This window comes from Myxocyprinus asiaticus, chromosome 28, assembly GCF_019703515.2.
Source record: "Myxocyprinus asiaticus isolate MX2 ecotype Aquarium Trade chromosome 28, UBuf_Myxa_2, whole genome shotgun sequence".
NCBI classification, from domain to species: domain Eukaryota; kingdom Metazoa; phylum Chordata; class Actinopteri; order Cypriniformes; family Catostomidae; genus Myxocyprinus; species Myxocyprinus asiaticus.
In genome coordinates, this window is record NC_059371.1 from 5,236,720 (window position 1) to 5,250,620 (window position 13,901).

Here is a 13,901-nt window from a genome sequence, read left to right on the forward strand (position 1 = left end):
CCTGGATTCGAACTCCTGACTCCAAGGGTGGTAGTCAGCATCTTTACTCGCTGAGCTACCCAGGCCCCAGCAGGGATTGATTTTTTAATTAAAACGGACAAATTAATTTTTTCTTTTTGTTGTATGAAGGTCACATTAAAACTGTCTTAGAAACTTTTAAGCATGTCTTAATCCTCGTTTTACCCTTGTCACTGACACCGATTTTCAAACATAATTTAAATCCATTATACAATATTGTTACATTATAACTTAGAGAGAATTAATCCCTTTCAATATTTGTGAAAATTAATGAGAATATTATAACTGTATATTTACAGTTGTTGTGGCATCATTTACACCATGAAGCAACAATTTTGCCCAATTAACCTTTTCTCAAAAGTTAATACTATATACTTAGTTACCAAGGAGACAACAGTGTTAGTGAAGAGCATACTTCAGATGAAATGAGACAAGTGGTGATATGTGGAGAAAACAACGAAAAATTACTTAAAAGTCTTCTTACAAAATTTCCAGTCAAGCTGCAATTTTGTCAAACTATGCAAAGTGGAAGTGTGGAAATATAATTTCATTGTATTTAGGATACATTAGATGCTAGCTATGAAATCAGCCTTAACAAGAAAAGCAGTGAGAAACTCTTTTACCACAGGATGCTATTAAACATAAATACAAAATTTGAGATATGGTGGAAATGACATTATGGTGAAAATGTTCATGGCAAAAATGACAGAATTCCCCTGTGATTCATGTATGTTCACTGATGGACACTGAATAAACTAGTGAGAGTGTGAAAAGCGTTTTTATAAAAGTTTATTTTCTAAAAGTCCACATGACCAAAGGTAAAGCAGGGCCCAAGTATCAAACAAGCAGGCAAACTGTAAAGCACACTGCACTCACTATATATACCTCAGTCAAAAAGAATACAAATAAAACAGCTGAGACGCAGCTTGTGTCTGAACAGAATGGGTCTTTATTCAGGGAATGAAAGAAAAAGATTGTAATCAACACCCCATTTAAATACAAAACAAATCAAAATAAAGAACAACATGATATTCAGTTTGCATATCAAAGAGCCATTCAGTAATAATTACAGTCGGAACACTTCATAAACCACTTGTGTGAATCTATACACAAACTTGATTTAGAAACTAGAACATTAACAATTTTACAAAGATTTTAGCTTTAAAAATAATTCGAATCGAAATAATATTTTAGCAGTTAGCATCATAAAATTATATATTCATAAATTTCCACATAAAAATACAAAATAATATTAATGACATATAATATGAAAAATTATCCCAAATATTTTGCCACTATCAGAGTAAAATAAAAACAAAAACAAACAAAAAAGAAATAGAAATATGCATGAAAAAGTTTCTCCTTTTGTTAGCAAAACACTATCCAAAATAACTACAATCATTTACATCAGTACAAAGATATCTGGATTTAAAAATAGTTGCAATGAAAAAAAGGGGTTTCATCTTTTCTGACAGTAAAAAATGACACTGTGAATCAGAAATTTGCAAAATATGCAATGAAAAAAATAAATCTGCATTAAAAAGGTATACACTGCAATTCTTACTTTTTTATACAAACATTAGAAACAGTATTGCACGTCACAACACAGATTCGAGGTTAGTAAGCCTTTCAAAATGTGTTATATTCAAGTTTCTGAGTATCAGTGAGGGGAGGGCTGATACCCCTCCATTTAAACGGGGAAAGTCTCAAGTGTTTTCCATGAACATAGTAGAACCCTCAATGTTTCCTTCCTTCAAATAAAATAAACGACCAACTTAAACAGTAATCAAATCCATGTGTGCTAAGCAATAATACATAAATAGATTCATTTACACGTAACTGCACGGGTGTTTCAAGAAAAACAGGGTTTTACGTCTTTCATGTCGACACGACCATAAATACGTTGGGAAATAAAGTGAGTGTCAGACCTTTATGGAAATAGAAAAATAAAATTTAAATAGTCAAATAAATACGATTTGTTTTTTAAAAAATGACGATTACGAAAACCCACACATACATGTACAAAGCAACAATGTTGAACACAGAAAACAGAACACAGTACTCATCACGAGACAGGTGTTAAAAGGTGTAGATGACAAACAATATAGCGGCCATCTTGTTCAGAACAAGATCATCACACAACATTTTTTGTCATTTTGATGGGATAATGATTCACGTATTCCACACGTCGTGGCGTTGACAAGGTCCCAGAAACACCTTCGCTATTTCATCCGATTACACGTTAGATTACCTATATCATTTAAACAGACTCTGGGTCCAGCGTCTTACACAATACATCAAATAAGTTACTATGTAAAAAATAAAGATATTTAAATTATCCGATAGACTTAAAATAGGTTGTAATTCTTCAAGAGTGAAAGAGTGAACAAAAAAAAAACATGATGTGATACAAAACAAAAGAGATTTTTGTTTTGCGTTCGAGTCCAAACGTCGTTGGCGGGCCGGACTGCTTGGGAAAGTGGGATTGCTTTTCTCAGTGAAGAAAGGAGAGGAGAGAGGGGATACACAAGGGTAGTGCATCACGTCCTAGAAAGTGATTCAAGATTTGAAAGTCTGGGAATAGCCGACGTCAAGAAATAAATACTTAAAAATACAAATATGCAATAAATAAAACATACAATCTCAGCTCACTGTTGACACTTGAAAGGTTAAATTACACATCCGAACCGATTTCTTCGGATATATAGAGTGCAAAAAAGAATGCAAGAGCAGACAGACAAATAGAAATAGCAGTACAGTACCAAATGACTGGTTTCGGCACCAGCATCCATTGCTTCTGTATAGATTGTCCAAAAGACTGATCAAACACAGAGAATCCTCTGATTCCTCTGAAAACGAATCTCAATACGGACGTTACGCTACAAAACTATTCTACGAAAACCTGACAAAAGGGTTCCTTTTGGAAAATCTCTCTCCTCTCTTTTCTCCGTTCATGTCTATTCCTAGTATTTACCGATAATTGTTTGTCCAGAGAATCTACTAAACGTACGACTAAGCTTGGCCCACACACAGACAATTGTCACAATTACGATTTCGTCTAGAACCTTTTGCATGAATTCCTATATCTACGTAAATAGACGACAACAAGAGTGTAGAATGTGCCTTCTACATTCTTTTTCCACGACAGAACACGTCGCTCGAGTGACTATCTTAATAAGAGGGGCGGTGGAGGGGGGCGGTGTTCAGGGGTGTACAGGAAGGGCAAAGTTTAAATGTCGATAAACCGAAGGGAAACCTCAATTCATAACTAGACTCACACGGCACGAAGACAAGACACAAAAACCACAGGACAGCACACCGTCTCTTGACTAATTATCGAGTTACAAAATGGCAGAACTCACTACTCTAAAAACTAACGTAATTTCTCTCGTAATAAGTTCGTAAAGGAATCATCACAACAATGCATGCAAATGTTTTTTTACGAATGATTTTACACTGTTTGTTTTACTTTCGTTATTATTTATTATCTTATATCTAAGAGTCTGACCTTTTTTGCCTCATGCTACATAAATTCCTCTGTTTATCGTTAATATGCATCATGTTTTGTTTGTTTTTTATCTTTTCTTTTATGTGCTCTTAACTTTTACACTGCATGCAAATGATGTACAACCACAAACATGCACGCAAGTTTTCACATTCTGTGTTTCCATGGCGACGATCAGCCATGCCTTTTTGAGATGGTACAGACTTCACTTCTGTTTGCGAAATCACCATTGGCATCACAATGGCATCACACAGAACACCTACACTATCTATTCGGTATATCCTATATAGCAGCAAAGCTTCTATAGCTTGTGATTAAATTGCAAGAGTAGAGCAATAACAAGCCAGATTTAATATTCTGAGGTATTATCTTTTTTTTTGCCAGTGGAAAATGGAAAGTCTCAGTAATTAATTATTGAATCATTCCTATTCCTGCTAAGAGCACATTGGAGCACATCGAAACAAAAGAAGAGGGGAAAATATGATGTTTTTTAAATTTTTATTTTAATTATTCCGCGGCAGAAATGTCTCTTTTTCAGGCCGCATGTTTTGCTACCTTTGGTTCGAGAAACAGGCCAGGCATCAGAGATTAGGTTATCAATGTTTTTCCAGAGACAACTGCCCACTTTGCCCACTGGAGGGGGGGGTGGGATTTAGCAGCAGACAAACACACAGACAAACAAATGAACGAACAGAACGGACAGGCTGCCCCCCCGCCCCAAGCGAAAACATTCTCGTTTCTACTTTTTAAATCTCACATATAAAAATAATTTGAAAAAAACTACAAAAATTAATCTCTTTTTTTCTTAATCTCCTTTTAAAAAAACATGAAAGTACCACAAAAACGCTGTTCTGAGCCTGAGATGTGCATGGAGGGAGAAGAAAGAAGTGGTTTGGTGAAATAAACTGAGGCTTGTAGTGTTTCTGGCTGCTACAAAAGATAAAGATATATTTTTATATTTATAGTCATATATAATCTCTATATACTGTATATGGTCACATAAGTCTATACTGACAGCTTGGGTTTAAGGGCCAACAAACAAAGCAACTCTTTTTCCACTGCAGACATGTTGTTTCTGTGACGTCTTGCATGCTAGCATTCTTGGCTCTCCCTGAATTCCAATCTTTAGTTCCATCGGAAGTGGATCTGGCGAGGACGGTCGGCTCCCTCTTTCACGAGCGGCTTGTGGAATTCGCGGCCGGCACGGGAGTGGATGTTCGCCCAACAGAACTCGCAGTAATACTGCAGGCAGGTGACGTTAGCGCAAAAGAACGGGGCAAACTTTCCGCCGCAACGTGCACCCTGACATTCGTCACATAGCTGGTCGTCCAACACGTACGGTTTCACCTCCACCTGCATCACAGAAATAAACCAAACGTGGTTATCCTTTGTTCATTTCTACTTTGTTAAAGACAAGTAAATACAGTCATAGATAAACAGCACATCAATGCCGACAATATCATATAATTCGTTTAAAATGATTTGTGTGGATATTAAATTGACTCTAACACAGCTCTCTCTGTTGTAATGCCTGAAATAATAATAAACGTATACCCTACAACTGAACATCATTATATGATCCCAAGATTTTTAGGATGTAAGAAAATATGGTTTGATGAATAATCCAAAAGTGATATCAGCCACAATTTTCAACATCTCTCGAAATAGATATGTTATTCTGAACACTCGTTTCCCTGTCAATCCAAGTGTTATTCCCAAACAAAAACAAGTTTAATATGTCTGGTTACCCGTTTGTCGATGTCTCCATGCTGCAGCTGGACGAAACGGGCGCTGATGGCAGCGATGTAGCTCTGCTGATTGGAGAAGGCCACACGCCCCGCCCCCTTTGGGTACTTCAGTTCTGGATCAGTGTCAATACCTGCGTAACACACCCCACCATACAAGCGGTCCATGATGATGGCCAGCTCCACTGCAGAGCGGGACACAATTAAACAAATTCAGGTCTATTTCCAAAAAGAATGTATACATTAGTAAATTAAAATATATTTAATAATAAATAAAACATTTATTAATTTTACATCTAAAAAGTAATTATAACCAAAAAAAAATCTACTTCCTAAAAGAACATTCATTAAAACATATACATTTGTAATAGAGTCCCACAGACACCCTATACCAACCCCCACCCCTAAACCTAACCCTAACCTTCCCTTACAAAAATAAGCATGGTTTTACTACAGTAACCAAAGTATCATCATGATATTTTGTATTAAAATCATAGTAACCACACAATTAAACATGGTTACTATATTAACACCATATTACTATAGTGACACCATGATTAATTGCATTAAATCTATGGCTTCCAACAAAAAACATGGTTACTCCAATATTACTGTAGTAAAACCATGGTTAATTTTACTCAGATCAAACCTTTCTCGCAATTCGCGGACCATCACCATGACCAAATCACTGCAAGGAAATCAACTTTTATATACATTTTTATTTATTATTATAAGTAGTATTAAAGGAAATATTAAGAGTGGAGACAGGAAACAGGATGGGACAACTGGGAAAAAAGGCGGAATCAAACTCGGGTCGCCTGAATGAAAAGGCACATCCACACCATCTTTACACCCCACGCCACTGCAGCGACACTAGGGACGCAGTTTGTCTTTCATTTCTGTGTTTCCACCAGACTATTGGAGTTCAAATAGCCACGCTGTGTGGCAGGTGCTGTTTACACCTAGTGCAAATAGTCACTCCGTATTAAAATACCTTGTACTTTTTAGAACTTGTTACAAAAACACAACTACTCTCACATGGTTTTGTTTATTAGCATAGTTTCACAAGGCTGTCCATGGTTATCTCTCATTTCAAACAAAAGCACAACAAAAATGTGTAGTTGAGTCATTGACATACCTGCTCTGAGTGGACGTGGCACTCCTCCGACAAAGATGGTCTTGCGAGGGTCCAGCGGCTGAGATCCGTCCATCACAAAATCACTGTCACTCAGATTCCATGGACGAATCTGGACCTGATCCGACATATAAAACAGTGTACACAACAACAGAAAAAAGAAAGAAAGAAGTCTTATTTTCAATATAGTGCCACATAAAGTAGTATGTCATGTATCCAAGGCAACAAAATATTTTTATGGCAAATATAGTGATGGCATGTGTTAGATATGTTGATGTTACACGTAGGCAGGAGAGACAGTATGAACATACATGCAGATTATAATGTGGTGTTCTCTATTCTGAAGTGCTGAGGATCTATCCACACGAAGTGCAAATTTGGGCGATTTTCTCAAGCAATAAGCTGTGAGAGGCTGTGTGTTACAGCGATTGCGCCAAATTGCTAAAAATAGGCTTCATTTTCTATATGCAAAATATAATGTCTTATTTGTTTCTTTTCATTTTAGAGTAAAATATGACCAGGACATTTTCTTGACAGGTTGAGAGAGATTTTTTTTCTGTTTTGAATTTCAAATATATTAAAGTCTTTCTCTAATCTGTAGCTCTCAAATCAAACATGCCAGTAGACACATTATGTCAGTTTCTATGTCACTGATGTTTGGCCATAAGACACGCAAAAACCAATGTTGTTCGCCATCAGTGGTGTCGAAAAATGTTGTCATCCATATGGTTTTGAAGTCCAGCTTGGAGTTTCAGCAGAAGGGAAGATCTTCAGTGAATAACTTAAACATCGTTATTTTCCTCACATAATGCAATCATGTGATTATCTTATGAATGCAGGACACAAGCTATGTTGACCACATTTATGACACTTTTAAGGTGCTTTTTTGTCATTTTGAAGCTTGGCAGTCACAGTCCACATTCAGTTTCAATATATGGAAAAGAGCAGCCAGGATACTCTTCAAAAATTCACATTTTGTGTTCCACAGAAGTGAGAAAGTCATGTGACTTTGGAACCGATTTGAGCGTGAGTAAATAATGACAGAATTTACATTTCTGGGTGAAACATTCCTTTAATGTGTTTGTATTTGGACTTACAGGCTTGTCTTTGATGGTGGGGCTTGACACACACAGGTAGAGTTTCCCATCCTCCTCCAAACAGGCTTCAATCAGGGCCTGAACTGAGGTCTCCTCTTGAAACAGGAGGAAGGCGTAACCTAGACAACAGAGTACACAACACAGTCAAAGCTGTAACCATGACAACCTGAGCTTTGTGTAACACATAGGATGTGGTTCTGAGAAGATGATGTATTGAAAGGAATAAAATTAAGGCAACACTGTATCCAGAGGTGATTCTCTGAACTAGTCAATCAATCAGTTTGAAACAAATAATAATAAAAAATAAAAATAAAGGCATTTTGCCCAGAGGCACCCTTAATTTCTCACCCTGTACTACAGGTGCATCTCAATAAATTAGAATGTCGTGGAAAAGTTCATTTATTTCAGTAATTCAACTCAAATTGTGAAACTCGTGTATTAAATAAATTCAATGCACACAGACTGAAGTAGTTTAAGTCTTTGGTTCTTTTAATTGCGATGATTTTGGCTCACATTTAACAAAAACCCACCAATTCACTATCTCAAAAAATTAGAATATGGTGACATGCCAATCAGCTAATCAACTCAAAACACCTGCAAAGGTTTCCTGAGCCTTCAAAATGGTCTCTCAGTTTGGTTCACTAGGCTACACAATCATGTGGGAGACTGTTGATCTGACAGTTGTCCAGAAGACAATCATTGACACCCTTCACAAGGAGGGTAAACCACAAACATTCATTGCCAAAGAAGCTGGCTGTTCACAGAGTGCTGTATCCAAGCATGTTAACAGAAAGTTGAGTGGAAGGAAAAGGTGTGGAAGAAAAAGATGCACAACCAACCAAGAGAACTGCAGCCTTATGATTGTCAAGCAAAATCGATTCAAGAATTTGGGTGAACTTTACAAGGAATGGACTGAGGCTGGGGTCAAGGCATCAAGAGCCACCACACACAGACGTGTCAAGGAATTTGGCTACAGTTGTCATATTCCTCTTGTTAAGCCACTCCTGAACCACAGACAACGTCAGAGGCATCTTACCTGGGCTAAGGAGAAGAAGAACTGGACTGTTGCCCAGTGGTCCAAAGTCCTCTTTTCAGATGAGAGCAAGTTTTGTATTTCATTTGGAAACCAAGGTCCTAGAGTCTGGAGGAAGGGTGGAGAAGCTCATAGCCAAGCTTCATAGCTTCAAGTTGCTTGAAGTCCAGTGTTAAGTTTCCACATTCTGTGATGATTTGAGGTGCAATGTCATCTGCTGGTGTTGGTCCATTGTGTTTTTTGAAAACCAAAGTCACTGCACCCGTTTACCAAGAAATTTTGGAGCACTTCATGCTTCCTTCTGCTGACCAGCTTTTTAAAGATGCTGATTTCATTTTCCAGCAGGATTTGGCACCTGCCCACACTGCCAAAAGCACCAAAAGTTGGTTAAATGACCATAGTGTTGGTGTGCTTGACTGGCCAGCAAACTCACCAGACCTGAACCCCATAGAGAATCTATGGGGTATTGTCAAGAGGAAAATGAGAAACAAGAGACCAAAAAATGCAGATGAGCTGAAGGCCACTGTCAAAGAAACCTGGGCTTCCATACCACCTCAGCAGTGCCACAAACTGATCACCTCCATGCCACGCCGAATTGAAGCAGTAATTAAAGCAAAAGGAGCCCCTACCAAGTATTGAATACATATACAGTAAATGAACATACTTTCCAGAAGGCCAACAATTCACTAAAAATGTTTTTTTTATTGGTCTTATGATGTATTCTAATTTTTTGAGATAGTGAATTGGTGGGTTTTTGTTAAATGTGAGCCAAAATCATCGCAATTAAAAGAACCAAAGACTTAAACTACTTCAGTCTGTGTGCATTGAATTTATTTAATACACGAGTTTCACAATTTGAGTTGAATTACTGAAATAAATGAACTTTTCCACGACATTCTAATTTATTGAGATGCACCTGTATATATAATGATGGGTCTGACTGATGTTACATTATGTACAGAAAGATGTAATGTGCTTTATATTTATAAAGTACCTTTAGGAGGAAAGTAAGACTTGCTCTCAGCTTTGTGTGGCCAATCAACAATCAGGTGACCAAAGCGTCTAAAACTGCTTGTGATTTCATCTGTGAGGAAGACCAGACAGTGAGAGAGTCAGAGAGAGACATTTGCAGGAACTGCTGCAGATATTCTTTCATCCAGGAAACATGAAGATTTTAATACAGAAAGACAGTACAATTAAAAATGGCACAATTATTTTCCATTGGTTCAGCCTGACCCTGATCACTAAGCAAGACCTATGCATCAATATCTGCAGTTGAAGTTTATTGAGAGATAATGAGTTCAAGTTCTGCTCTCAGCAGATCTTCACTCAGCTGAGGTTTTAGGTTTCTGTGCTATCAAGTTTTGGATCCTTTACAATCTCATATCACAACCCAAAGGAAAATGCTCAGAGGTTGCTATATCATGGCTCAGAAGGCTTAATTGAATGATCTGTTATATGCAGTGCTGACTAGAAACAGATTACATGCAATCTGGATTATGTAATCAGATTACAAAATCAAGTACTTGTAATCAGATTACATTACATTTAAAATACTCATAATCGGATTAGTTACTTTTTATGGATTACATGACTGCATATTAACTAGGCAATGGGAGTTAATTGTTCATAATTATTTATCCCCTAATTCATCTTAAAAAAAAAAAAAAAGACTACTTTTTTTCTCAACAGCCTAATACTGATATACTGTATGTTAAATACATTTTTTTCTTCCTCTTTGTATTTTTATGTCAAAATGGTACAAGACTATCCTACTTGAAGGCAAGTGACATAAAGAAAAAGAGTTAGGTCAGACATAAGAAAAAAGTAATCAGATTACTTAAAACATGTAATCCAAAAGATTACATTGCCAGTTACTATTTCAGTCATGTAATTTGTAATCAACAAGATTAAAATCTAGAAGCAATCTACCCAGCACTGATTATGTTTCATTTAAGTATCAATTTTGTCTCAGATTTTTCTTCATAACTTCCTTAAAAGAAATATATAAAGAATAAAGTATAAAAACAAGTGTTGACATACAGTAAACGTATAGAGATCTAAAATGGATTCTGAGAGTATAGCTCAGATAATTAGTATTGAAAGAATTTAATGAGAAATGTTTGAGCTCATTTTAATTTCTCTTATTTTTAATTGCAGACTTGGCAAATCTGAGCACAGTTTGAGACAGAAACGAGAACACTACAGGAGACAAGTGGGACATTACACATCTTTTTCTCATGAGAAAAAATCTGAGAAGCATTTAATCTCATTGCTGTCTAGGAGACATCATTTAGATTTCATTTCCGAAAAAAAAAAAAAAAAAATTTTTTATTTTTATGTTTTATACTCTCTCAAACGTACCTTCATCAATGTCTGGGGGTAGGCCGCCAACAAACACTTTGCGGGAGAACCTCTCGATGCGTTCCCCGTTCTGATGGGGGTAACAGTGAGGAGACCCCAGGACTCCCGGGATACCCTGGTTGCCGTGGCTGTCGTCAAGGAGACCGTCGTCAATGGGGAAGAGGGAGGAGCGTCCTGTGGAAAAATTAATGATAGGTGAGGTGACATCCTTAAACACACACACACAGGCCACATTTACACCTGGTAGTAACAAGCGTCTCACATGTACTGTATCTCCTGTGACCACTGATGATCTGATTTCAGGAGAGGGTGTCTAACTTTGTGACTTCATACATCACTCACTAGTACATCAGTTTATCGGCATGTTGATTTCAGGCACAGCTGTGTATGTACACTGAATTATGGGTACTTCCTAATTTTAAAGGTTAAAACTCTGGTGCATTGAATATATGTTACATTAGTTGGCAGTTTTTATGCATTGTCTAAGTAGCATCAGAACACAAAATGCACTGAACTCAAATTACTCCTGTATTTAGTACTGACCACTTGTTATCAGATCGCACATGACCTGATGCTCTATTAAACTAAAATAAATATTTGCTAGTGATCAATAATGTCACAGGGAAATGTCGCACAGCTTTTGAGTAAGCATACACACACATACACAGTACACATATGCGTAGAATTTTGCCATGCCAACACGTATAGCTGTACAAAGTGAAATTTACCTCGTCGTCTCCCATAGCTCCTGGCTGCATGTGAACAAAAACAATACAGAAATCTGTGAAACAACTGACTGAATGCTTTACCTTCAAGTATACATAGATAAATGTTTATTTATGTTGATGTCTCTGCCCCGTTGAAATATTCAGTAGTCTATTGCTGGTCACCATGGTGCTAAAAAAATCACGTACATGCGTTGGGATATTCTAAATCAGTGGTTCTCAACCTTTTTTGGATGAACGCCCCCCTCCTTCATTTCCTTACCCCAATGCCAATGGATGCAGATGTAAATTTACTGGTCTGAACAACAGTAAGACAATCTATAACATCTTTAAAAATTAAAGTGTTAACACCTAATTTATGTTGCTACATTATTCTGACAGTGTGACTGAGATGAAACTCCTTTCATCAGGTTCTTATTGATTCAAATTCTGTCCTCTCTTGGAATTTCTGAAGGCAAACAAAACCAGTTATATTTTCTGACACTAAAAAAAAATATATTTTAGCCCATTTTTTAAGATTTAGAATTTCGATTTCATCTTTCAAAAATGTAGTGTATTTGGCATTTGCCCTTATGAAATTTGAAATTTATTTAGTTATTTTTTAGTTTTAACAGTGATATTTGTAACAAGACCATAGTAAACACATGGAAGGATGGATCTTCTTCACTACCATGGTTAGATGTAACATGAACTCTATAAAACAAACTATGGCATTTTTGTAATTATAAACAGTAGGCCTACCCTAAATACATTTAAAAAACAATAAATATAAAATATTAACATTTATAAGTTGTAACAAAAATTCCCCTAATGATAGCCTATTACAAATTTAATAGAGCTGAAGTATTGATATGATACTATTTATTCTGAATCTATTTCTACCTAAAGTACAGTTAGTGTTCCTATAGTAAATTCAAGAGTGGTGATGTAGAATTCTGTGCTGAATTCAAATGGTTTCGGCGTCTCGTGTCGTGCTTCTCACTGGTTCTCACTGCGCTGTAATAATCAGCGGTGCACATTTAAAAGCTCGAGACCAGTCTGCGAGTAAAAACGCACCTGCTTTGCGCTCGTGCTGCTCTGTCTATTGAGCCGTATCCATCTACAGAGCCATACAGGTGCATTAGCGGAGGTTGTGACTCCACCTCTCTATTTGATGCTGCTAAACCAGATACTTCACATGCGTCACTAGACTTCAGAATCAGATGAACCGCGGTACAAATGCTTACAAACCCGTATAATAGAGAACTGGTATATTACAAGTCTAGATAAACGTTTTTGTGCAAAGAGAAACTTGAATATAGATTTGATTAATATGACTGATAAACGCCCCCCATTTGTAACCTAACACCCCCCACTCTACTAACTTGCTCTCAGTGCCCCCTGGCATCCTTTGAACGCCCCCGTTGAGAACCCCAATTGTAAATCAATCTGGATTAAGAAATGTTTTAGTGTTTGCAATCTGTGTCGCTAAAACGTTACCTGTTGGATGTTAGAACAACAATCAAGCCAGCTACGAAGAAAGTATTTGTGTGCGTTTATTACAAAATGATGGTAATCTCCATAAAGAACACAGATAAATCGCACTGTGAATTCAGAGAGAGGAGGTCGAAAGTTCTGCTGCCGAAATCGGTCTGCGCTTACTGAAAATAAACCACTGACCCCAGTGGCTGAAGCTGGAAGTGTTGTTGAATTGATATGTCCACAGAGTGGCACCAAAAGCGAGTTGTATTTTTAGAAATAAATTATGTTATACAGTCAACAGAAATACATATAATATTTTATGAACCCTAACACAGACCCCAAACCTAAACCTAACTGTCAGTGGAGTGAAAATGTAATTTTAGAGCGAAAATGCAACCTCCAAATCGTGCTCACCATTGTTTATGTGAACACCGTTACTTCCTGGTTTCCATAGGGCCTGAGGTTGGTCGTGCAACATGCTATCAGCAGCGCTAAGCGGAAAGGTGATATTGGTTGAACTGATGAAAATATTTGATGGCGGATGGTGCTTGTCAGTGAATTTCCAGATTGGGGTCAATTATTAAGCGATAAGCGATACATAAATTTCCATTGTGATCATGTTGGAAAACAGAAAGATGGTGCTGTTGATATCTGAAAACTTCGAGCATTCTTTACCAAATTTTCTGTTGCTTGTAATTTGTTTCTTTGCTTTCTTACTAAATGTTTACGTGAAAATGTACCTAAATTACGTAGCGATGTTTCCTGAGTTAAGAAATACTGGGAGGTTACATGGCATTGTTTTAATGTCAGTTGTTAAA

The 13,901-nt window shown here is 36.9% G+C and overlaps 1 protein-coding gene across 3 annotated transcripts in view; it reads right to left on the bottom strand.

The window, feature by feature from the left end:
• Nucleotides 1-944: 944 nt before the first annotated feature.
• LOC127418898 (cytoplasmic polyadenylation element-binding protein 2-like) overlaps nt 945-13,901 on the bottom strand; it is a 47,980-nt gene continuing 35,023 nt past the window's right edge. For 2 of the 3 annotated variants that reach the window (XM_051659796.1, XM_051659795.1), the window contains 6 exons: nt 10,898-11,071; nt 9,528-9,617; nt 7,501-7,619; nt 6,407-6,521; nt 5,272-5,453; nt 945-4,876 (listed from right to left, as the gene is read on the bottom strand). In XM_051659796.1, coding sequence (XP_051515756.1) covers nt 4,649-4,876; nt 5,272-5,453; nt 6,407-6,521; nt 7,501-7,619; nt 9,528-9,617; nt 10,898-11,071 — 908 coding nt within the window. In that variant the 3' untranslated portion in view covers nt 945-4,648. Of the gene's footprint in view, nt 4,877-5,271; nt 5,454-6,406; nt 6,522-7,500; nt 7,620-9,527; nt 9,618-10,897; nt 11,072-11,625; nt 11,650-13,901 lie in introns of all 3 variants that reach the window. The other variant, XM_051659794.1, reaches the window with a different exon arrangement.